This window comes from Heterocephalus glaber, unplaced genomic scaffold (genome assembly GCF_053883595.1).
Source record: "Heterocephalus glaber isolate CG9 unplaced genomic scaffold, H.glaber_assembly_v1.0 deba00001509, whole genome shotgun sequence".
Lineage (NCBI taxonomy): Eukaryota > Metazoa > Chordata > Mammalia > Rodentia > Bathyergidae > Heterocephalus > Heterocephalus glaber.
In genome coordinates this window covers 19,681,166-19,702,824 of record NW_028258325.1, presented here as the reverse complement: position 1 = coordinate 19,702,824, position 21,659 = coordinate 19,681,166, and the positions used below count along the sequence as shown (strand labels likewise).

The 21,659-nt window shown below is 52.5% G+C and overlaps 1 protein-coding gene across 1 annotated transcript; it reads right to left on the bottom strand.

Annotated features, from left to right (window-relative positions):
* Positions 1-438: 438 nt before the first annotated feature.
* On the bottom strand, positions 439-21,196 carry Slc34a2 (solute carrier family 34 member 2). The gene is made up of 13 exons (XM_004847191.4): positions 20,915-21,196; positions 14,039-14,153; positions 13,818-13,952; positions 12,918-13,046; positions 11,579-11,722; positions 10,071-10,182; positions 7,842-8,037; positions 7,030-7,125; positions 6,179-6,299; positions 4,720-4,887; positions 3,707-3,823; positions 3,490-3,614; positions 439-1,918 (listed from the first exon to the last, which is right to left on the bottom strand). The coding sequence occupies exons 2-13, from the start codon at positions 14,148-14,150 to the stop codon at positions 1,292-1,294; spliced, it is 2,082 nt and encodes a 693-aa protein (XP_004847248.1). The 5' UTR covers positions 14,151-14,153; positions 20,915-21,196; the 3' UTR covers positions 439-1,291.
* Positions 21,197-21,659: the final 463 nt, after the last annotated feature.

Below are 21,659 nucleotides of genomic sequence, written 5' to 3'. Positions count from 1 at the left end.
TCCACAGTGGAGCTGGTTACAGTTCTTTCTGCTCTGCTAGGAACAAAATGGGTGTCTGAGCTACAAACCATGAGTTAGGTGAACTCGAGGATTCTCCTTTGAGCTAAAAGGTTTGCATTTATGGTTGTGTTTAAATCTGGGATTGCACAATATGAAGATGAACTATAACTTTTATATCAATACCTTAAATTTTAATGTTTTGCTTAGCACACCCCTCCATAGCAAATCTCCATGGCCAACCAACAGACACCGGGAAAGCTGTGTTAGTGCCCATTGTTGTATTTTCCCTCTGGGTTTTTGAAGAAGGGACCCCACAGATTTCGTGGCTAACCCTGGTAGCAAGTAGTAAGGTTCAGTGAGGAAGAGGTCTCACATTTGTTAGCAAATAATTCCAAGGAAGCCCCTATTTCCCTGTGATTGAAGGCAGCATACTCCTTTGGATTTGATTATCCCTTTTATTTCCCACAACCGGTATAAAAAAAAATACAATCAATGCAGGTACAAGGATCCTAGTTTTAAAAAAATCAAGAGTGCAAAGATGGCCACAGCCACTGCCCGGGTTTTACTTACATATGTACACTGAGTGGGGTGGCATGGCCTGGAGGTGTGCTTAAAAGGCCATATCCCAAAATATACAAAGGTCCTCATTGTGTCTTTACATTTCATAGAAGAGCCCTGCCTCATTTCCAAATGAGACACTAAAAAACAAAACCAGACTATTCACCACATAACTTATGAAAAATGCTGTACAGGTGCATGACTATAAATAGCTGTTTGGGGGTTGGTATCTACATGGGGGGGTCAGGGAGGGTTCGGTTTGGTGCCCCAACCTGGTAGGATGGAGAGGATGCTGGGGGGACAGGGTCTTGGGGCACAGCTGCATCCGCCGGTTTCCTAGATAAGGCTGAAGTTCCCTTGCCGGGGAGGAGTTGAGGGTGGGAGCCGAGGTATGAGCAGAACAGGGGCTCTGGACGACGCAGGGAAGGCATCTGGGATGTGCAGGGGCCCACACTTCCGACAGATGCCTCACTGGAAGCCTTCCCCGATCGCTCCGCGGGACTCCCCAATTGGAAGGCTGGGCTGGGGGGCCTAGAAACTGGTGCTATTGCAGCTGTGCATGCGAGTGGCCGGGTCACACTCTAACTCTCCCTGTGTGGCCCTGTCAGGGGAAGAGCTGGGACACACATGTGACTGTTTCCTGACAGGGAACACATTGCTATGAGGCAGTGGAAGGCTGCAGAAGCAGAAGGGTGGAGCCCTGGACCCCGGGGTCCACAGCCTCAGGCTGCCGCTAGAAGGCTGTGATGGTGAAGGTGCTCTTTGTATCCAGGGCATCGGGGTGGGCCTTGCCCTCACCCCGGACATCCTGGCTCATGGCTATGCTGAAGACCTCGGGCCCCTTGATGGGAACCTCTGGCTCCTCCTTCTCCTCCAGGTCCTCACAGCATTTGCTGCAGTGGCAGCACTTGGTGCAGCCACACATGAGGCAGCACACGCGGCAGCACATGCGGCAGCAGCAGCAGCAGCGCCGCTGGCAGCAGCTGGTGAGCAGGGAGATGACACGGTCCCAGGGCTCCAGCGAGTGCAGCCACGAGGGCAGGAAGCTCCAGGAGCGCAGCTTCTGAGGCAGGACTCCCGGGCAGCGGGACTGCAGCAGCCGCAGGCACAGCACCAGGAGCAGCAGCAAAGCGATGGGCACCCCTACACCCACCAGCACCGGCCAGCCGGCCAGCGAGAGGCCAAACACCGCCAGCGGGGTCAGGAAGAATAAGAAGATGAGGTAGACGATGGCGAACCAGCGGTACTTTGAGGAGATGTTGCCCAGGCCCTTGGCAAGGCGGATGGGCAGGCGGGTAAATGGGATCGGGTACCACAGCAAGATGCCAGATATGTTGAAGAAAAAGTGGCACAGGGCGATCTGAAACACAGGAAGTCACACAGGTTGGACAGGTTAGGGGTCAGGGAGGAGGAAGTTAGGTTCCTGGTCTAGAGCTTGCTCTCTGAAAACCTACTGTGCTTGTGTGTTGGGGGGAGGATGAGGCCAGCAAAGGGGACTGGATCACAGTCAGCTTCCAGGGCCTGAATCCATCTAACAGTGAGCTTGCCCCTTCTTCCCTGTCCCCGGGGCCCACTGCCTCCAGCTGAGCTTCGAGTTGATAGCCAAGGTGGGCCAAATGGCACTCGCCTGCAATCCCAGCATTCTGGGAAGCTGAGGGAAGAAGATGACAAGTTGGAGGCCAGCCTGGGTAACTTAGCAATAGCAAGATGCCATTTCAAAATTTAAAAAATGAAAAAGGACAAAGGACATATCCTCAGCGTGAAGCCCCAGGGTTCGATCCTCAGTACGGCCCCCCAAAATGAGTTGATGGGCAGAAATGAAGGCTCAGAGCAGCACTGGCCATCTGCTCAGTGGCTGTTCTAAGGCTGGGAGAAAGGTAGGCGGTTACAGCAGCAGTGACGGGTAGTGTTTGCCACATGTGGGGTGACTTTTACATGGTTTATCTCAATCCTCAAAACAACACCCCCAGAAACACCAACCAGGGTTACTTCCCATGAGGTTCTGCTACTTTGCCAGTCACACAAGTGGGAGGTAGAGAGACAGGAGCCAACCCAGACACTTAGCCACTTTCTCACGGGTGCCACGAGGCACCATGCGAGGAGCTTTGGGTCACCCTTGTCCGGTACAGTAGCCACTGTAGCCACCGGTGCCTGGGGCTGGGGTAGGGTGATGGACCCCAAGGGTAAAATCCAGGAACGGGACTTCAACAGCTCAGCCCATTGAAATAACGTTATATATCTCACCAGTACAAAAATGATAAGGGATTGAATCAAATACATTATTAAAATGAACTTCCCTGTTTCTATTTCCTTTTTAAAAATGTACTGCTAAAACATTTTAAACTGCATATGCAGCTCCAATTATATAATATATATTTCTGGCTTTCCTAATCCTAATAAGATAGGAGTCATATTCTCCATATTCCAGATAAGGAAACTGATGCTAAGGGGCTTCGGTCACCCAGTGAAGGTCGATGAGTGTGTAAACAGCTTTAAATCCCCAAAGTCTTTCCTGGACGACAACGTGGCTGATCCACGCCAGGCAGGAACCCTGCTTCACCTTGTAATGCCAGGCCCCGTTTCTCTAACCACCTCAGGCCATACCCCAGCAGTTTCCCAAGAGGAGGTGGACGATGGTGTCCAGGCTTCCTGCCCACTCTTTGCAGTTCTCTATTAGGAGGCCCCTGCCTTTAAGTGACCACCAGGGACAGGAGTCTTGCTACCATTCTAAGGTCCAGATAGCTTTGGCTGTTCTCACACTGAGCTACTCAATTCCATCTCCCTGTGGTTTTCCCAGGACATCTCAGTCCCATCTTTTGGACTTAACAGAAAACCTGGCCTTGTTAGAAGCCAGTTTGCAAGGCCATGGATGGGGCTGCATCCCACCCCCCGGCCCTGGCCCTGACCGCGGCCCCAGCAGTGAGTCCTGACCTGGAGTGAGCTCATCAAGGTGTTGCCTGGGCTGGCCAAGGCAGCCATGATGGCGGTGGTGGTGGTGCCGATGTTGGATCCCAGCGTGAGTGGATATGCCCTCTCGATGGTTATCACGCCGATACCTGGGGGTGGAGGGGACCATGAAGCACATGGCATTGGCCCGAGGATGACAGGAAACAGCAGTGGTGGCCCAAGAAGCCGTGCAGAAACTCACCAATCAGCGGGGTCAAGGCAGACGTGAACACGGAGCTGCTCTGCACGATGAAGGTCATGCCGGCCCCCACAAGGATGGCCAGGTAACCAGTCACCCAGGAAAAGGGGAAGGGGAAGTCTGCAAGACAGAGGGAGCAGGGCGTTTCACAGAAGGCAGGAGCTGGGAGCCCAGTTTGCACCTCCTTAGGTCCCCGGTAGGCAGGGCTGGGCTGGAAGATGAGGTTGTGGCTGTATGTGGACCTACTACCCTCCACCACAAAGTGCACAGGGCACTTAGACCCCACTTCCTTCCTGTGCTGGTTCCCCAGGCACTTTGTACCTCTGTCTCCACCTAACAAAGCATTGAGAAAATGCAGCGGCTTGGAACAACATCGTGAACCTGCCCTCACCGCATCTGCACCACTGGATTAGGCCCTGTGTGCCTGGCCAGTGTCCACAGTCACTCAGTTCAGTCTTGGGACAGCCTGGGGGCGCAGGTGTTCTTGGCTGCATTTCAGTGAATTTCAGGGGTGACGTCATTGCTCCGTAAGCTCTCATTGGCCAGGAGCCCTTACTGGGTGAGACCTCCTCTTGGACAGGAGCCTCATTGGCTGCCTCAGGAGGCTGGTGTATTTATCCGGAACCACATTTACTTCTGAGACAAAAGGTAACTGGTGCTGAGGGGGGATGCATGTCACCCTTTGCCCATCACCTGAGGGCTCCTGATAGACCCAGGAAAGCCTTTGGAATATAGAAAACCTGCCAGGATGGAAGGCTCTACTCATGCCCCCCTGAGTGTGAGCTGGCTCCTTCTCTGGGCCTTGCTGACCTTCAAAGGAAGCTTGTGTCTGCTCCCCAGATGCACCCAGGACAGAGAAGAATTCCTAGGACAGTGGCATCTTAACTTCTGCAGCTTAGCAGATCCAAGAAAGAAACTCCAGGAGGCACCCATTGCAAGATGGAAATCAAAGGATCCCTTGGGGTGGCCATAGGGCACCATTCCTAAGCAGGCCAAAGTGGGCGGAGGGCACCTACCGGTGTTGATGGTCTTCTTGATGATGGTAGCCACCTGGCCCTTGAGCACAGAGCCCAGGAGCTTGACGATCATGATCAGACAGCCGCAGAGGACCAGCAGGGAGATGATGAGCAGAATGATGCCCACAGCAAGGTCTGGGAGCTGGGCATTCACAAAGATATGCTTGCCTGAAGAGACATGGACAGCCCACTTAGGACAGGGAGCAAACAGAACTGCAGATTCCCCCCAACATTCTTCTCATAGGGACAGGATCTCAATCAGTAACTGGACACACAGCAGCTCGTAATGAAGTCGGCCTTCCCAGCAGCCTCCTTTGCAGCTAAGTGTAGCCCTGGGAGGAGCATGTCTGTGGCCAGTTGGCCCTCCTCACATCACAGTACATTGGACATCCAGCCCACTTTGTTTACCTCTGAAACCCATGCTGCTTTTCATAGCCACCCAAGCTCTGGAGCTGTTGCCAATTGTAAGCCTCGTTTTCAACATCTTAATATGTCCCCATGGTAATTCCAGAAAAGCATGGTTTGATCTATGGATGTACAGCCCTTACAATATTAGAGCGTGTGTGTGTGTGTGTGTGTGTGTGTGTGTGTATGTGTGTGTGTGTGTAGGGGGGAAATGCACCCAGTGTTATCAAGGTATGCTGCTCAGAGTAACTGTCTGCTCAGAGTAACTGTCGTCGGCAGGGCCAGGGGAGAAGCAGAGATATGTAGAAGGGTGTATGAGGGAAGAGGGTGTATAAGGAATAATTAGATAAACTAAGTAAGGATATGTGAGTTGGAAAAGATTCCAGGGGTGACATGGCAGCTTCTTAAAAGAGTCAGAGTAGCTGGGTACAGTGGCTCACACCTATAAATCTAACTACTTGGGAGGCTGAGGCAGGAGGATCACCAAGGTTGAGGCCTGCCTAGCCAACTTAGTGAGACCCTCTCTCAAAGTAAAATAAAGCAGAGATGGGGATGTAGCTCAGTGGTAGAGTGCTTGCCTAGCATATGTGGGCCTCTAAGTTCAGTCCCTAGCACTGCGAAAAGGAGACAGAGAAGAGATGAAGAATCAGAGCTCCTGCCTTGTCAGTGTTACAACCTGTGCCCTGCATGGGACCTGCTGCATAGATAGAAGAGACCCATGGAAAAAAACGTTTATGGACCTCACATCATCCTCCCAACTGGCTGTCATCTCCCCAGAGTCGGTGACATGGAGGGAACTCCTGGAATCAGGTGGACTACCGTGGTAGAGGACTAAGTTCAAATTCCAATTCTGCCACTTCCCATGGGACCCTGTGCCTGTCACCTTGCCTTCCTCCACCATGGCAGCACATTGCTCCATGCCTGGGCTCGGCTGGGTGTTCAATGCCTCTTGGGGCCTTCTTTCCTTCCCTTACCGGGTTCCACACAGCTAAGAAGCCCGCCTTGTGTCCCAAGATGGCCCATCTCAGTGGCCAGCACAATGTGTTCCACTCACACTTAGCAATGTTCTCCTGCTGGGTCACATTCTGCAAGGTCCAGGTCAAGGCACCATCCGTCCAACAGAATGAAGAGGAGGTGCAGTTCTCAGATGAGGGGACAGTGACATTTTGCTGTGTCTAAATGACAAATACAGGAAGTGTCCACAACACTGACTGGTAGCGGGGAAAGCAGGCGGGGCAGGGGGCAGAGGAGACACTGGCATATGCGGTGGCTGTGTCCCTAACCCTCCTTCCCTCTCTGGACTTATTATTCATCTTTATGGATGGATAGTGCTCTTGGAACAGCTGAGACAAATGAAATCAGCCACCACCATTTAGAAACACCTAGTTTTTGTGCTTTAGTCTCAAGCATTTAGCACCCCCAAAAAAACAAAGGACATATACACCCTGGAGGTACAGATGAGCCATATCTTCCTCCAACACAGCAGGCTGGGTCAGTTTCTCATGTGGGAGGGCAGAAAACTGCGCACTTCCTGAGAGGGAACATTCTAGAAGAGTCTGGAAAGTGCAAGATGCCACCTACTGCCAGCACCTGTATGGTGTGATGCATGGATCCCAGGGACCCTTAAAAATGGGCAAACAAGCAGCCAGGGATCTGCCTTTTTCGGGAGACACAAAAGTAGCAAGAGACCAGGAATAACATAGCTGCAGCATGGCATGGTCCTACTGCCTAAGCCCAGCCCGCCCTCAAGGACTTGTTTCCAAAAAGACTCTCGCAGTCCAGTTTTGATTTTCTGGGAGCCTCCACTTTTTCTTCCCCCTGACCTTCTCTTTTCCACCATGAGTCAAAGACTTAGGGTTTACATTTCAAGATTCACCTGCCAAGCAGCATTTCTTGGAAACTTACCACATAGGTAATGGACTTGCACCAAATCTTGATCAGGCTCTTGTTTTGGGCTTCTGGGTCACTCATTGCAATCTGGTTGATAAGTTTTTTGTCCAGCTGAGGAAGGCAATGAAGATAGTCAGTACGTTCTCAGGACAGAAATGTCAGTAGGTGGTTGCTGCTAAAGGGTCTCTGGGAAGATGAACTTAACCATGAGCCCCTGTAGGCATCATCTGGGACCCTTCAGGGAGCAGCGCCAGACAGTGCCAGACCTGAGCAGGTGCTCCACACAGGGATGAAATGTTTGGACGAACAAAGGCTTTGGTCTCTGGGAAGCAGGCTGTAGCTACTCATGGCTTACCAGAAGACAGGAAACCAGAAGGTATGAGCAAAAGGTCAAGGTCCCAGCTAGCCTTTTCTCCCCACAGAAACATCCACAATGCCTTCTTCCATTTCAATATAGTCAGCCATGAGAGACCAGAGAGGCAAGGTGGGCCCTGGGGAAAGGCAGTACCCTTCTCTGGCTAGGATTGGAGGAATACTGTATCAGGGAGCCCACGCAGGGGACAGTAAAAGATGACACCTCTTGATGTTAAGAAATACTGAACGTGAATTGCACTATCGAGTGTCTGTGGGCTGGGGCTGTGGCTAAGTGGAAGAGCACTTGCCTAGCATGTGGGAGGCTCTGGCTTGGATCCCCAGTAGCACACAGAAAGTGTCCTTGAAGGGCTGGCTGCCTTCACTCCTGCTCCAGAGGCAACCCCCAGTGTTCACGGCGCCCTCTGTGTGCATAGGCTCAGGGGTGGGGCTGGAGGAGGCTGGGGAATGGTCACCTGGACAATGAGCTTTGTGAAGGGGTCTGTGATGACTTTCAGAAGGGCTGGGGCATCTTCTCCGTTCTGGAAGTTCAAGGTTTTCACCATGAGCCCGGTCAGCCTCTCCAGGTAGTGGGTGATGGCCTCCAAGGGCAGTAGCACCAAGACCGACAGCCAGTTGAAGAAGTCATGGACAGTGGCCCCTGCAAAAGCTCTATGGGAGAGAAACCCACAGCCAGGTCAGTCGGTGAGTTGGCATTAGTCTCTTTGTTGCCACCCATCTGTGTACACGTGGGTGTACGTTCCTCTCTCCACCCTCACAGCAACCCTGCAAGTGCTCGACGTTAATATTTCCATCGGGCAGGTGAGTCAGGTGAGGGCCAACCGGCAAGGTCAGGTTGGAGTATTTAACAGCCTTGTTCACAAAATCTGCATCAACATGGATTCTGAATCTCATACACCTTTCTCTTGGAAAGGTGGAGATCAGGAGGCAGGTAACCAAAGCGCTCTACCTAAATGAATTCTTAACCTTTAAAAAAATTCTGAGAGTCTGGTGAAGCATATGAAGTCTCCATAGGAAACAAGGCTGCTATTTGCTACCCTTTGCATCTGTTCACAACTTCAAAGACTCTCTGAATTCCATCCTGTCTGCAGGTTACATTTTCCTTTAAAGAACATCTGGAGGTCAGAAGGCACCCCAAATCATATGGAATGTGGGAGATGAACAGATAGAAGAAGCAACCATTACGTGGGAAAATGCTTAGCTTCAGGAGTAGTAAGTTTATTTGCAAGTGCAGATTTTCACCTGTTAGATATTGCACCTATTTTCATCACATTGGCTAATATTTTTAAAGCATTCTTATTCTTCCTGGAGAGGATGATCTAAGACACTTTCGTACACTCCTGATGTATATAGTGATTAAAATATTTCAAATATTTCATAGTAGTTTGAGAAAATATTTTAAAAACCTTATAAATGTTTAAGACAGTAATTATTATCCTAGGAATCCAAGGAAATAATCTAAGCCATTATGATATATATCCCAAGGAATTATTGAACAATGTTGAAGCATATTGAAATATCCCAAACGGGGAGTCAATTGTATTCCTATAAGCAGGTACCTCCATAGATCTTAAATCTATGTCTCTCAGGTTACCTGGAGGCAAACAGTGTATCAGTGTAAAGTACCCCAAATCTCAAACAAAAAAACAGCATCCCAGCTACATCTCCCAGTGAAGTCACCTGGCCTCCTTTAATTTCAGCATGAATACAGTGAGGCATGGAAAAGCCTGCTTGGCTTCATGAGTTCAAATTAGAAAACGCCCATTTAATGTGTATTATTATGGCCATCAGGGAATTTCATCAGGAACCAGGGGAGTGGCTCAGGACAAACGACCAGCTGCCATGATATCTCCCAACTGCACACTCACCAGCAGACCGGGGTGACGTCTCCCCACCAGTCTGTTGGAATGCCAGCAGCCTGACCACACCAAGATCACATCATAGACAACCTGAGGATTGCTTCTTTCTGCATTTTTTTGTTTTGTTTTGTTTGTTTGTTTGGTACCAGGGAATTGAACTCAGGACACCTTGCACTTGCAAGACAGGTGCCAGAACCACTGAGCTAAATCCCTGGCTGCTTCCGCGTGTTTTTATAAACTCTGGTAAAAATCCATCACCAGTTAGGAGAGAAGCCTGAGATGCATTTAATTTTCACCTTTTTGGAAGAAAAGGGTTCCCCTTGCTTATTTATATTCAACCAGCTCTATCTTCAGATCCCCTCAAAATTACATTTTGCCTTTTATTGAAGTACAAGTAAAGAAAAAAAAAAGTGGAACAGGCCAAGGTGATCCAAATATATATATAGAAATTTTCTGAAGTTATAATTATTTATGACTAGGCAAGATGGTAAACCCTACCCTTCCTGGCTTTGTTTCAACCCCACCACCCAGCAGCTGAGTTTCCAGCTAGAGCTCATGGTTAGTGAGCCCTGTCTAGGTGCCAGGCATTTGCCAGACACTTGGTGTGTGACTATGTTTAATCCCTAAGATAACACGGGGGTGGGAAATGCTGTTATTATCCTGGTGGTGCAGACCAGGGAGTGGAGTTCCATCAACTGGAAAGTATGTGATTCCCAACCTCAGCTGCTCTCCCCTGTGGCCACTTCCAGGAGCTCCAGGAATGAGCCTGGCCATGATTCAAACAACAGAGCCACTGATGCCCAGGGCTGGCCCCGAGCCTCCTACCTTCTGAATTCATTCCGGTCCCCCGCCTGCATGAGCGCCACAATGGTGTTGGTGATGGAGGTCCCGATGTTGGCCCCCATGATGATAGGCACGGCAGCCCGCACGGTCAGCACTGGAGGGGGAAGAGCCATTAGCGAGCTTAGCAAAGCAGGTTCTGACATGGGCCAGGCAGGCCCAGCTCATTCCTGCTGCAGATGCCCTAATGCTCCAGTTCCTAACCTCTTGGGGGTCATGCACTTCACCGCATAGCTGAGGACAGCCAAGGCAGGTCACCTTGGAGTTCTGTGTGTGTGCCACCCCCAAATCCTGCACACAATTTTGGGGAACCCATGGACCCCCTGAAGCCCTCCTATGGACCCCGGCTTTAAATGGCTTTCTAACACTAAAAAATGACTTTCGGTAGTAGTCCCCTCTTCTCTACTACAGAGGCCAATTGTAGGAGACAAGGAACCAGCCACGAGTACACAGGTGAATGAGTCTGAAGGGTCACGGATCACAGGTACTTGAGAGTCCATAGAACACAGCAGCACTTAGTCTTTGCATCTAAGGGGCCATCATCCACTTGCCAGACATCTAACACTTGGATATTTGTAAGACAAATTCCTGGCAGGATCATTTCTTTTGCTGACAAAATCACCAGGTTGCCACAATTTTCTGACATGTGAAAGTAACATGCTTTAGCCAGGCATGGTGGTCGGGGCTATAATCCAGCAGGCTGAGGCAGGAGGAACAGAAGTCCAGCCTGGGCAACTTAGCAAGACCCCATCTCAAAATAAAAAATATTTTTAAAAGGTCTGGAGACATAGGTAGCTCAGCGTAAAAGCCCTGGGTTCAATCTCCAATATCAGAGTGAGAAGGAAAGTAACATGTTTTGAAGAACTAATCTTTTTCTAACCTGCCTCAGAAAAATTTCAGTTTATTGACTAAAACTTGGTTAAAGATGAAATCTGTTCATGCTGACCTTTCCTTTCACCCCAAGGTCCATCCCTAATTACTCAGAACAAGCAACAGGCAGGTACAAGTTTGGAATGACATCTCCCCAACCCAGCTATCTGAAACCACGGGGGATGCGGTCAGGTATCTCTGTGGTTGGCTCTCAGAGTGGCCTTGTCCGAGGAAACTTGCTACACTGATGGGACTATTCCATGGGTACAGGGCAGTATGGTAAGTGCCAGCCACACGTGGCTATTCGGCCCTTGAGATGTAGCTGGTGCAACCGAAGGATTGATTTTTACATTTCAAACTTATCAAAGTGAAAATGAGATTTGATAGCCACATGGTTGGTAGCTGTCGGACTGGACACTATAGCTCTGGAGACTCCAGAGCAGAGTTGTAGAGTGGGAATCATTTTCAGGCTCGGCCATCCAATCAGAAACAGGAGGCCGCTGGGATGGAGGGAGGAACACACTGTGTGGTGGTTGGACAGGACGGGAGTGTTGGAGTAAGGTTGAGGCCCCCAGGTGGACAGGGTGGCCGGGGGCACATGTGCCCATGATGCCCAGACTCACATGAGGAGGCCACCATGCTCACGACGATGGACGAGGAGGTGCTGGAGCTCTGCACCATGACGGTCACCAGCACGCCGATCATCAGCCCCGCCACGGGGTTGGACAAAATAGAGTTGTTGCTGAAAAACTGCCCAGCCATCTTTCCTGAAAGGCAAGCCAACATCTATGCGTCAAGGGGCAGTTGGATGACACCAAACACAGGTCTCCCCAGGCTGGCTGAGCAGCCGGTGCCCAGCCTCCAGCTGTGCCGGGGTCCATGGAATCAGCTTCTCCCTGCACTGCCCTGATAGGTGGGAGCCCTGCAGGCTTCCTCCTGTGCCTCTGCTCTGCCTGACCTGGCTCCCAGCCTCCCACTCGCCCTTGCTCCTCATGTCCCTTCACCCTGCAGCCTCCCACCCTTAAGCTGCTCCTCCCAGGAAGGAATGTGAGCTGCTCAACTCCACTCCAGGCCAGGTGGGTCTCCTGATGCCCAACTCCTCTGCCTCGGAGATGTGCTCCCATGCTGAAGAGTTCCCTCCAGCCTTAGCCCTAGCCTGCCACTGATGTTGGAGGTGCCATGGTGGGGGCGGGGGGTGAGCCCTTCTCTGCTCCCATGGATCCAGGCAAACAGAAGCAACAGCAGGAAATCAGCGGCCCTCACACTCCCCCAGGAGTGCCCCCTGCGGAGTCCTCTAGATCATGACACCCTGATGGGGTGCGGGGAAGAATCCCACCCAGCTCACCCGGGCTGAGTCTTGGGGCTGCCTCAGGATCTGGGCCCAGCCCTCTGCTCTAGATGGGAGGGGGTGTTTGATGGGGCCCCGGGAGGCAGGCCGGGTGTGCCTAGGGAGTCCAAAGGTAGCAGAGCACACATGGTGACCTCGCTCCTGGGTCCTTCCATGCTGCGTGGCCACTCAGCCCTGGGAGGTGTACACTGGGGGCACAGGCTGGACCTGGCTTTGATCTTTCCTACTCGTTTTGGTTTAAGGGAACCTTCTTTCTCCATCAATAATCATCTCGGAGCAGAGAAGTCGAGAGACAGCAGGGACCCCTCTGATCAAGTCTGGAGGTCAGACAGCTTCCTGCCTGGGGCTTGTGAACAAAGGCAGGAGGCTGATAGCTGGGGATTGGCTCCAGCCCCGGCCTCTGACCTAGGGTCACTGAGCCAAGCCACAGCTCAGCTTCAGGCCTTGGTGTTCTCCTCTATACAATGCAGGGCGTGGACAGCACAAGGTGATTGGAAGTAGACTCCTGTCCTGACTCAGAGGGCTGCAGCTCGAAAGGAGTTGACTTGCTGTGACTGTCTGATCCTACGTGGACCACAGCACCCGCACCCCGGCCCCAGATCCAGTGTCCCTACCTCCAACCAGCTGGAAGGCACTGCTGAGGACATCCAGGGAGCACACGAAAAAGTAGAGGAATCCCAGGAGCAAGATGAGCTTCCCAATCCCCTTGAAGATGCAGAGAATCTTCCCCTTGGTGTCTCTCTCTGCCGGGAAATGGGGAGGCCACAACGTTGTCGGAGAATGTGACTGACATTTCGGGAAATTCCTGCAGCGAGCTCACAGCACCCCCCGCCTCCCCTCCGGGCCAAGCCGCCCTGGAGATGGAACACGTCCATCAATCACTGCCATGTTCAGTGGAGCTGCCACTGCGGCCCATTCCATGGAACCCACTCAAAGAGATGTACACTTGGGAGGAGGGGTTCAGGGCAGACGGGCAGACAGGCGCCATGCTTGGCTGAACCACAGCGCAGCCTGCAGAGTGCAGAGTCAGAGACCATGGCCCTGCGAAGCACCTTCAGGTATTTCCTAGATGGGGCTGCTCAGTAGCAACTGTAGCCTTGACGTGTGGAAGGCTTGGCCTCTGCCTGCAGCAAGGCCTCAGCCTCGGCTACAGCTTCCTCCACTAACTTTTACAGTGATGCTCACCCCCTCCCTTCCCTCATCCTCCCTGCCTATCTACCTGTCTGGCCCACTGGCTGACCTTACACCCTACACTTGGAAAGCAATGCCCACAGCCCAGCTGTCTGAGCTGTGTGTTCTGTCTTCCAGAGACGGGCCGGGCCTCATGCACACTGACTGAATACAAGATCTCCCAATCACCAGCGTGTGGACACTAACTCTCCTACTGAGGTGCATCCCTAGCCAGGACCCTGCTTCTCAAGGTATCAGAACAGTGAAAAGGGACAGTGACCCAAAGAGGGTATCAGTGAACACCAGGCAGGGCCCCTCCCAAGGCCCTGGGGCCTGGCCTTTACCTGACCACTTGATGCCAGTGTCCTGGAGCTCAGGCAGGTCCCAGGGGTCTTCCACTGTGGGGGGCTCCTCTATCAGTGCCACGGTGGAGTAGGAGGGCAATAGCTCAATCTTGGCCACTGAAGTCCCACTGGCATCTGCTCAGAGAAGCAGCAAAGGCCGTGAGGATGCTGATGGAGTCTCCTGGGGGCCTCACAGGGCCCCCAACCCCAGTGGCACTTACTTTGGTCCGTGTCTTTGCCTTTGGCATCTGTGCTGGGCTGCTGACTTGTGCCCCCTTCAGTGAATTTCTCAGGGTTAGGCTGGGCATTTTCCAACTTAGGCCAAGGAGCCATGGTCTGTGGGTGGAAAGTCAGAGCTTAGAGACGCAGCCACCAGGGGAGGTGTCGCCAATTGTCCCAAGAGAAGCCTCTCTCAGGAGGGTGGAAGGAAAGGGTGGCATGCTCAGACCTCCCAGAGTGGAGGCTGGAGGGCCCTGTCCCCAACCCCAGCTGTCCCTGACCACGTCCTGCAGTATTTGCCCCTTCTGGCCTCACATCTAGATAAGAAGCCCCGCCTCCTCTGGTGTCTCTAACTTGCCCGTCTGTGTGTACTGGGGGCCTCTGAGCAGAAAGTGTCAGTTTTCTGTCTATAAAATGGGCTAATTCTTCATACCCCACAGGGTAAGGGGAGATTACTGTGCGATTCAAGGTCTGGACAGTGCCTGGCATGGAGCGGGTTTCTGATGAATAGCGATTACTATTCCCCAGGCCCTGCCACCTGGCTGAATGACCACTCATCAGAGCCACCCTGTTCACAGCCTTTGCCAGAGATGTCCTCAAACCCGCTTTCCCCACAAAGCCATTCTCGGTGACAGGGCTCAACACACCTGACTGCCCACTCCTTACACACCCTGTCTTCTGACGCACCTTATTGAAATCCAAAGAACAGAAAATTCACAGAAAAGGAAGTACAAATGCCTAAAAATCTTATTCAAAACTAAGAGTTCACCCTTGTTTTTAGTAACATATGTCCGAGTTTAATATGCTGTCCTGGAGACATCGCTGTGTGATGAGCACTAGGTCGGATGCAGGTGGGCTTCTGTCTGTCTCTGGCCCAGTAATTTCACTTCTGGGAATTGGAAACCTAGAATATTTGCTCTCAGACAAATATCTGTCTTGTCCCGATCATTTTTTCCAAGAGTTCCCCAGAACTTGAGTCAGTCTGATGTCTTCTTTTTCTGAAATCAATCTATTTTACTTTATCTTAGGGCCCAAAGGTCTGCCTGGCAAATTGATGGAGCCCAGGAAGCCCCATCCTGAGGAGCATCGTGTGCGAACACCTAATTGAAGGAGCGACTGAATCAACAATCAATGAGTCCAGCCCTGGAAGGAAGTGCCTAGCAGTGAGCTGGTTCTGATGAGAGGCCCTACAGTCTGCAAGGGGGGAAGACGCTTCAGGGCTGGGAGCACAGAGCTACCATCCCATGGCCCCTGCGGCCAGCAGGGCCCATGGCAAATGTGCAGGAGCCACCACTTCAAATTCACTTCAAATCCAAATTCACTGATGTGTCACCCTTTCCCCAGCCACCTCCTATACAAAGCTTTCCTGTTGGTGTCTCCTGTCACCATTGCCTGGACTTTCTGAGTCCTCTCTGATGGCCTCATATCCCATCAACACAAGGATAAGGACCTGTGGGCCCAGCAGCAGCCTGTCTGCCTGCCTGGCTTGACTCCCCACACGTGAAACGCACCCCTGGCAGGGTCTGGAGACATTTGCTTTTTGGTTAATCGGTTAGTAGGAACCATGACCATTTAATGAGCACCAAAGAGCTGCCAGGCGCCATGATAGGGCTTGACATACATTATCTCAAGACAGGAGTCATGACCACACCATTGCAAAAGGAGCCCAGAGCGGGCAAGAGCAACCCTTACAAAGCTGCCAGCAGGAGTGAGGAGTGGGGTGGGCACAGAGGGCAGAGAAAGCCAGCTTTGCCCATCAGGGACACTGGGGCCTCATCCACATTGACAAGCTGGCATCAGCATGACTCATCTCCCCACAGCACATATTTTACCCACGGAATTGGGGCAAGAATGTTATCCACTCAACACAGTATTGACAAGGAGAAGCCTGTTTACTACTCTTGGCAGTGCAGATATTCTGGGGACACCCTCCCCACACTCCAGCTTTGATAACCAAATAGGAAATATCTCCAGACCCTGCCAGTTTATCACTTAGGGGCTGAGCACCACTGTTCTGGAGGTTAAGGAACTGGACTTTCAGATCCCAAGTCCTTGGTTCAAAAGTCCCAGCTTTGCCTCTGTGTCCTGGCCCTTCTCTATCTCAGTTTACCCATACATAAAATGAGGACAAGGATACTTAGGAGGGATTATTGAAGATTAGATGGGTGTGGTAGCTCATGCCTATAAGCCCAGTGTTTGGGAAACAGACAGGAGGATCCTGAGTTGGAGACCAGCCTGGGCTACATCTGAGCTCGAGGCCAGCCTGGATGGCAGAGACCCCGTCTCATCCCCAAAAGAGAAAAATCTAAAAAGCAGGGCACAAACGCACACAAAGCTCTAAGCTTATGTTACCTACAGATCTGCATGGGTCTCTGCTCTTGGAGGCAAATTGATGGAAATTTTTAAAATTATAACTCTCTGCCAGTTTTTTCTCTTAGAATCTTAGACTCCAGGGTTGCTTTTCTCTCTTATCCACATGTCTGCCTTCTAGAAGGTCACAATGCACTTCACTTGGTCCTTGGCGATCAGAACCAAAAACCAGCCAAGTCTTCCTGCTAGGCCTGTCCCTCATCACCAATGCAAAATGCACTGGAGGGAGCAACTGGGAAACACCCGTCTACAGTAAAGTCTAAGGAGGATGATTATTGGCCTGCTGTTTAAATTATGTTTTCGGTGGCTGCTTAGCATCCTTTTCCTTAACAACTGGACAAAAAGGTGCCTCGTGAATACAGAAACATCCAGGGCCCAATAAAAAAGGGAAGAAAGGACTAAACCATCCAGGGCCCAATATCACAATCACCGCCCATTTGCAGAGAACAGACCAGAAAAGAGCAGAGAGCCAGTGGCCCTGCCCTCACTACCTCTGTGACTTGCAGGACCTCGCTCACCATTTAGTCACTGCCACCAGAAAGCAAAGACACATTTCTATTGAATGTCCCTGCTTCTCCTTCTCAGAAGTCTTTCTTTTCCCTATTCTGAACCCAACTATCGGTTATGAAACACTCCCCTGATGAAGCAATGATTTCCTGCACTGGAGGCTTCCGCTTCAGGTACTCTCCCCACCCCCTCCACGGCAACAGACCCTAGCAGACCCAAGGCAGCCAGAAGCCCCACACCTCGCCACTGCCCCCTCTCGGGGGGACACCCAGCAAAGCCATCTGACCCGGCCCTTGCTCAGACTCCTGGCCACTCCCTCCTGACCCTTCCGCCCCCACAGCTCCAGCTGCACCTAGGAAGTGGGAATGTAGGGCGCCTGGCAGCCACCCAGCCGCTCTGCTCCTCAGCTCAGGCACACAGGCCCCATTCACCAGGTGCTCCTGGCTGTTTGCAGACTGACCCAGAGCACATGGGCCTGCAGAGTCTCCAGCGGGGCTCGGGAGCAAAGACAGCCATCCTGGGGCCCGAACTCTGGAGTTGCCACCTCCGCTGAGACCACGGTATGTGGCACACAGCAAGGAGACAGAGCCACAGGGTGGACAAAGCCGCTCTGCCACAGCCTGACCCTCCCGAGCCTCAGTTTCATCATCTCAGAAATGCACCGGTACCATCCCGAGAACTATGTTCATGTGGGGCTGTGGAGAGGCCCTGTGTGGGAGCTCTGAACAGAGTCAGCTCTGCTTTGCCCTAGAGGACTCATCCTCTCCAGCACATAGCACAGTAGGACCCTCGGCAAATATTTGTTCATTAAAATGAACCCAAAGCATGTGAGACAAAGGTGCTAACGTTTGTCTTGTGATGAGGGCGTGTCCTGGGTGGATTGGTTTAGTCTTTTCTTCCCTTTTTTCTTTTTCAGGCCAGGGGATTGATCACAGGGCCTAGCCTTTGTACATGCTAGGCCAGTACTTTATCTCTGAGCTGCATCCCCAGCCTGGTTTTTATTTTGAGAGATAGGATCTCACTAAATTGCTTGCCTGGCCTCAAACTTGCAGTCTCCCTGCCTCAGCTTCCCAGTAGCTAGGATTCCAACCACTGCACTCAACTTCACTAAATCTTTAAGCAAGCATGGGGGTTCTTCTTCCTGGAATAGAAAACACATCTGAAACACCAAGAAATAAAATTTGCCTGAAGTCCCTCAGCTGCCTGGGGATGGTGTCAGGATCCGAACCCACGAATGCTGGTTCCAGAGCCTGAGTTTTCCCACAGAGCTCCCTGGCAGGGGGTAAAGGAGGAGGAGTGACCCTCCAGCCCCCATCAAGCACCAGGGCACAGGGGTCTAGGCTGGGCTCAGCGAGGGCTCTGGGAGCTTCTGGGAGAGGCAGGGTGGGCGGGGCCGCTGGTGACCCCCGAGTAGTCAGGGTGATGACCAGAAACACTGGCCGGCTGTAATGACAGGGTGTGAATCCGCAATGGCTTCAGGCGGCCCAGACACCTGGACTCAGCAGATCTCAGCCTTGTGGGCGTCTCCACTGAGCAGAGAGGATGTGGCCCCAATCTGAGGGCACTATTCCCAGTCACTGCTAACACCAACCCTGCTTCCTGCTTCCAGGGGGTCCCTGGAGCCCTTTGTCCCACCCGAGTCCCCAGGTGCCCCTGTTCCCTCCCTCCCTGCTCCCCCAAGGCCACACACCAGCACCTTCCTGCTACCTGGCAGCAGCAGGATTCTCTATGCAGTGGCATGGTCCTAAGGCCCAGGAGGAAGCTGGCATCCAAGATGGGGCCCCAGGCCCAGCTAATCACATCTGCCCCACCCTGGCCCCCACGGGTCTCTGCTGCTGAGCTGGCTGTGACCCTCTTTGCTCCACTTCCTGCAGCCACTGAGCTACCCAGTGCCAAGGAGTCTCATTCTTTCTTTGCACTTCGCATTGTTCAGGCCTCTCCAAGTACCTGTTCTGGGCCACTGTGCTCAGGGCAGCAGCTGCCCACAAGGCCCCCTGAAGAGGTAGGGAGGAGGCCCAGGGCAGTGACCCTGCAGAGCCTGGGCCAGGCTTGCATGTACCCCAGCCTGTGGGGCAGCGTCTGGCCCACATCGTCACTGCACGCTCATGCAGCACACGGTGCCAGGCCCTACTCCTCAGTCCTGTGCACAAACCAATGCATCCCATCTCACAAGCACTTTCTCAAGTATTCCTCCTTTACTACCAACCTTATCACCATGCCAACACTACGCTTTCAGAGACAATTCAAAGGCATGTAGCCCCAGTGTTCTCAGTACACCCAAGAAATTCTTTTGTGCTTTGTTAAGAATGACCCAAGACTACAAAAATTCCTAACAGGGTGACGTCTACTTTACAGCTTTCTTTAGCCATCACAAGGAAAAACAATCCCTCCAAGGCCCTGGAGGTGAGATGACAGGGGGTGTGAGACAGAGGCCAAGGACCAACTGGGCCAGCCTCACGGTGTGAGCAGCGTGAGCAGCTTTGCTTCCCTTTCTGTGAAAGGCCCTGGCCCAGTTATAATAGGACGTCTGTCCTGTCCCTCTACACTGGAGCCCATTCCCGAACCATACTCTCTCCGTGCACTTTCAACTCATGCTTATATTTCAAAATAAATCGTGTGATGAACCTGTAACTGTATCAATGTCTTGCATTGTTTGGGATTAAAAGGGCCACGTCTGTAAATATAGAACATAAAGTATTGCAGTCTTTTTTGCAGCCCTTTTCGTTCATTTGCATGTAATTCACTGAAAATTCCCTGGGATGGTTGCCTGCTCCTTGCTGCTGCCCCTGTCCTGTCCCTGTTCCTCCAGCTCAGAGTGGAGGCAGCAGGGGTAGGTGGGGCTGACTGAGGACAATGGGGGAATGAGGGTGCAAATGGTACTGAAACCCAGTTTGTTCCAAGTCTCCTGTGTGTCACAGCAAAAATCCAGAGGTTTGCCTTGATGCCCCTGGGGACTTGGACTCGCTTCAGTGAGACAGCTGAACGATTCGGGGAGGTGTGGGGTGGGAATTTGTTTAGCACCCAAAACCAAAAACTTTTCCAAAGCATGTCCCCCTTGCCACCCATTTACAAGATTTCAGAACCTAGAAAAAAGATCATAATCGGCTAGCATGGGACAGAAGATTCTGTCAGTCAGTCTTTAACAACTGGAAACAATGGCCGCTGTTGAGGGACACTTTTCTAAGAATACCCGACAAAGGACAAGTTAAAGAGCTGGCAGAACAGGAGGGGAAGGGAAAGAGTGAGAAACAAGGCCCAGAGCAATCAGTGCTAACATGAAAACCTCCTGGGGAACCTGGTCAGAAAGAGAACTGAAATCCACAAGCTGTCCCCAGAAACCCACAAGGAAGAAAATCCCAACTCTCCTCCCTTCAGTGCCAGCTACCTGTGGCCTCAGGGAGCCTGAATTAACTCCGTCACAAAAGTCCCCCTCTTTCTGGCCTGAAGGCTCTCAGTTCCCAACCTAACCACCCTGCCCACATCTCAATGCCTCCTGCCTGGTACCTTCTGCTCTCCAAATAGACAACTGTGGGCTTTGCTTGTCCAAGACAATGGAAGGATAGGCCCCCAGCTGCTGGCCTGTAAGGATAGGAAATGCACCTGGTCCAGGTTTGGTCACCTCAGATAAGTAGCTGCAAACAAGCCTGGTAGCACAAGGAAGTCAGGCCAGACACATCGCATCCCCCAGCAGTACCAGGAGCCTGGGGCTGTCAGGCAGAGAGCGGCTGCAATGGTCCTGTCACAAGCTAGTCAGTGGCCTAACCAAAAAGCCAGGAGGCAGGCTTGACAGGTTAGTAACACTTCACTAATAGTGTCGCAACAGGACTTGTCACAAAAGCAACCACGGGGACAATAAGATGAGAAAAGAATCTGAAAACTTCGGGAAGGTTTGTTATTATTTTCTCTTTTGCAACGGTCGGCGTCGAGGGGGGTGGAAAAGAATTGAGGAGAAGTAGTCAAGGTGCTTGGAAGAGGAGCTGGCGGCAGGGCGGCATACTCACCTCCGCAGGTAAGGGACCCAAGGCGGCACCAGGTAGCACGCCGCGGCTGCCCGGCTATATATAAGGAAGGTGTTGCGCAAAGCGACCGGCCCCGGCGCTGTCATCACGCCCCTCGCACATTCCAGGACCGCCTGCTGCCGCCGCAGGGGCACTGCCTACCTGCAGGCGTGCGGCGCGCATGGTGACCTCGCTCGCTCGCTGCGCCAGGGAAGGCGGGCGGCGCGGCCGCGCAAACGGCTGGCACCGCGCGCCTCCCGACCTAGGCGCTCCAGCTCGGTCCCTGCTCGGGTCCCCGCGGGGAGCACGCGGGGCGGGCCTCGCCCAACCCCCTGCCTTCTCCCCCAGCCAACCTTCCGTCTCCACCTCCAGGCCAGGAGAGGAGGGCAGAGTCGCTGAGACAGATAAAAGCCAACTGGAAATTCAGGGACAGACTGACACAAAGCCGGGATTGTTGGAAGTGTCTGCAGTCCGGACGGGACGGGCGCATAGATGCTGGGCCAGCTTGGCTGTGGGGCTATGCCTGCCCGCCTGAGAAGGGCCGGGCCTGCTGAAGAAGGGAAGGGGCTGAGACGCACTCCTGGAGCCAGGCCTGCCTTTCGGGCCCTCTCCCCTGTGTGTCCATCTTTCTCCTTCCTGGTCTGAGGAGGTGACCTGTCCTCCCAGGAGGCCCATCCTGGTGCTGTCCTAACAGCTCCCATGGTGCCAGGTGCTGCTGGAGCCACAGTGACCCCAGCCTACACTTAGA

What these genes read in the sequence shown, in the direction of transcription:
- Slc34a2 (XM_004847191.4), bottom strand. Translation starts at nt 14,150, where the DNA reads ATGGCTCCTTGGCCTAAGTTGGAAAATGCCCAGCCTAACCCTGAGAAA. An exon ending in AGGCAAAGACACGGACCAAA is followed by an intron (nt 13,953 to 14,038) that starts GTAAGTGCCACT and finishes TTCTCTGAGCAG; the next exon opens with ATGCCAGTGGGACTTCAGTG. An exon ending in CCTTGATGAGCTCACTCCAG is followed by an intron (nt 1,919 to 3,489) that starts GTCAGGACTCAC and finishes CCTGTGTTTCAG; the next exon opens with ATCGCCCTGTGCCACTTTTT.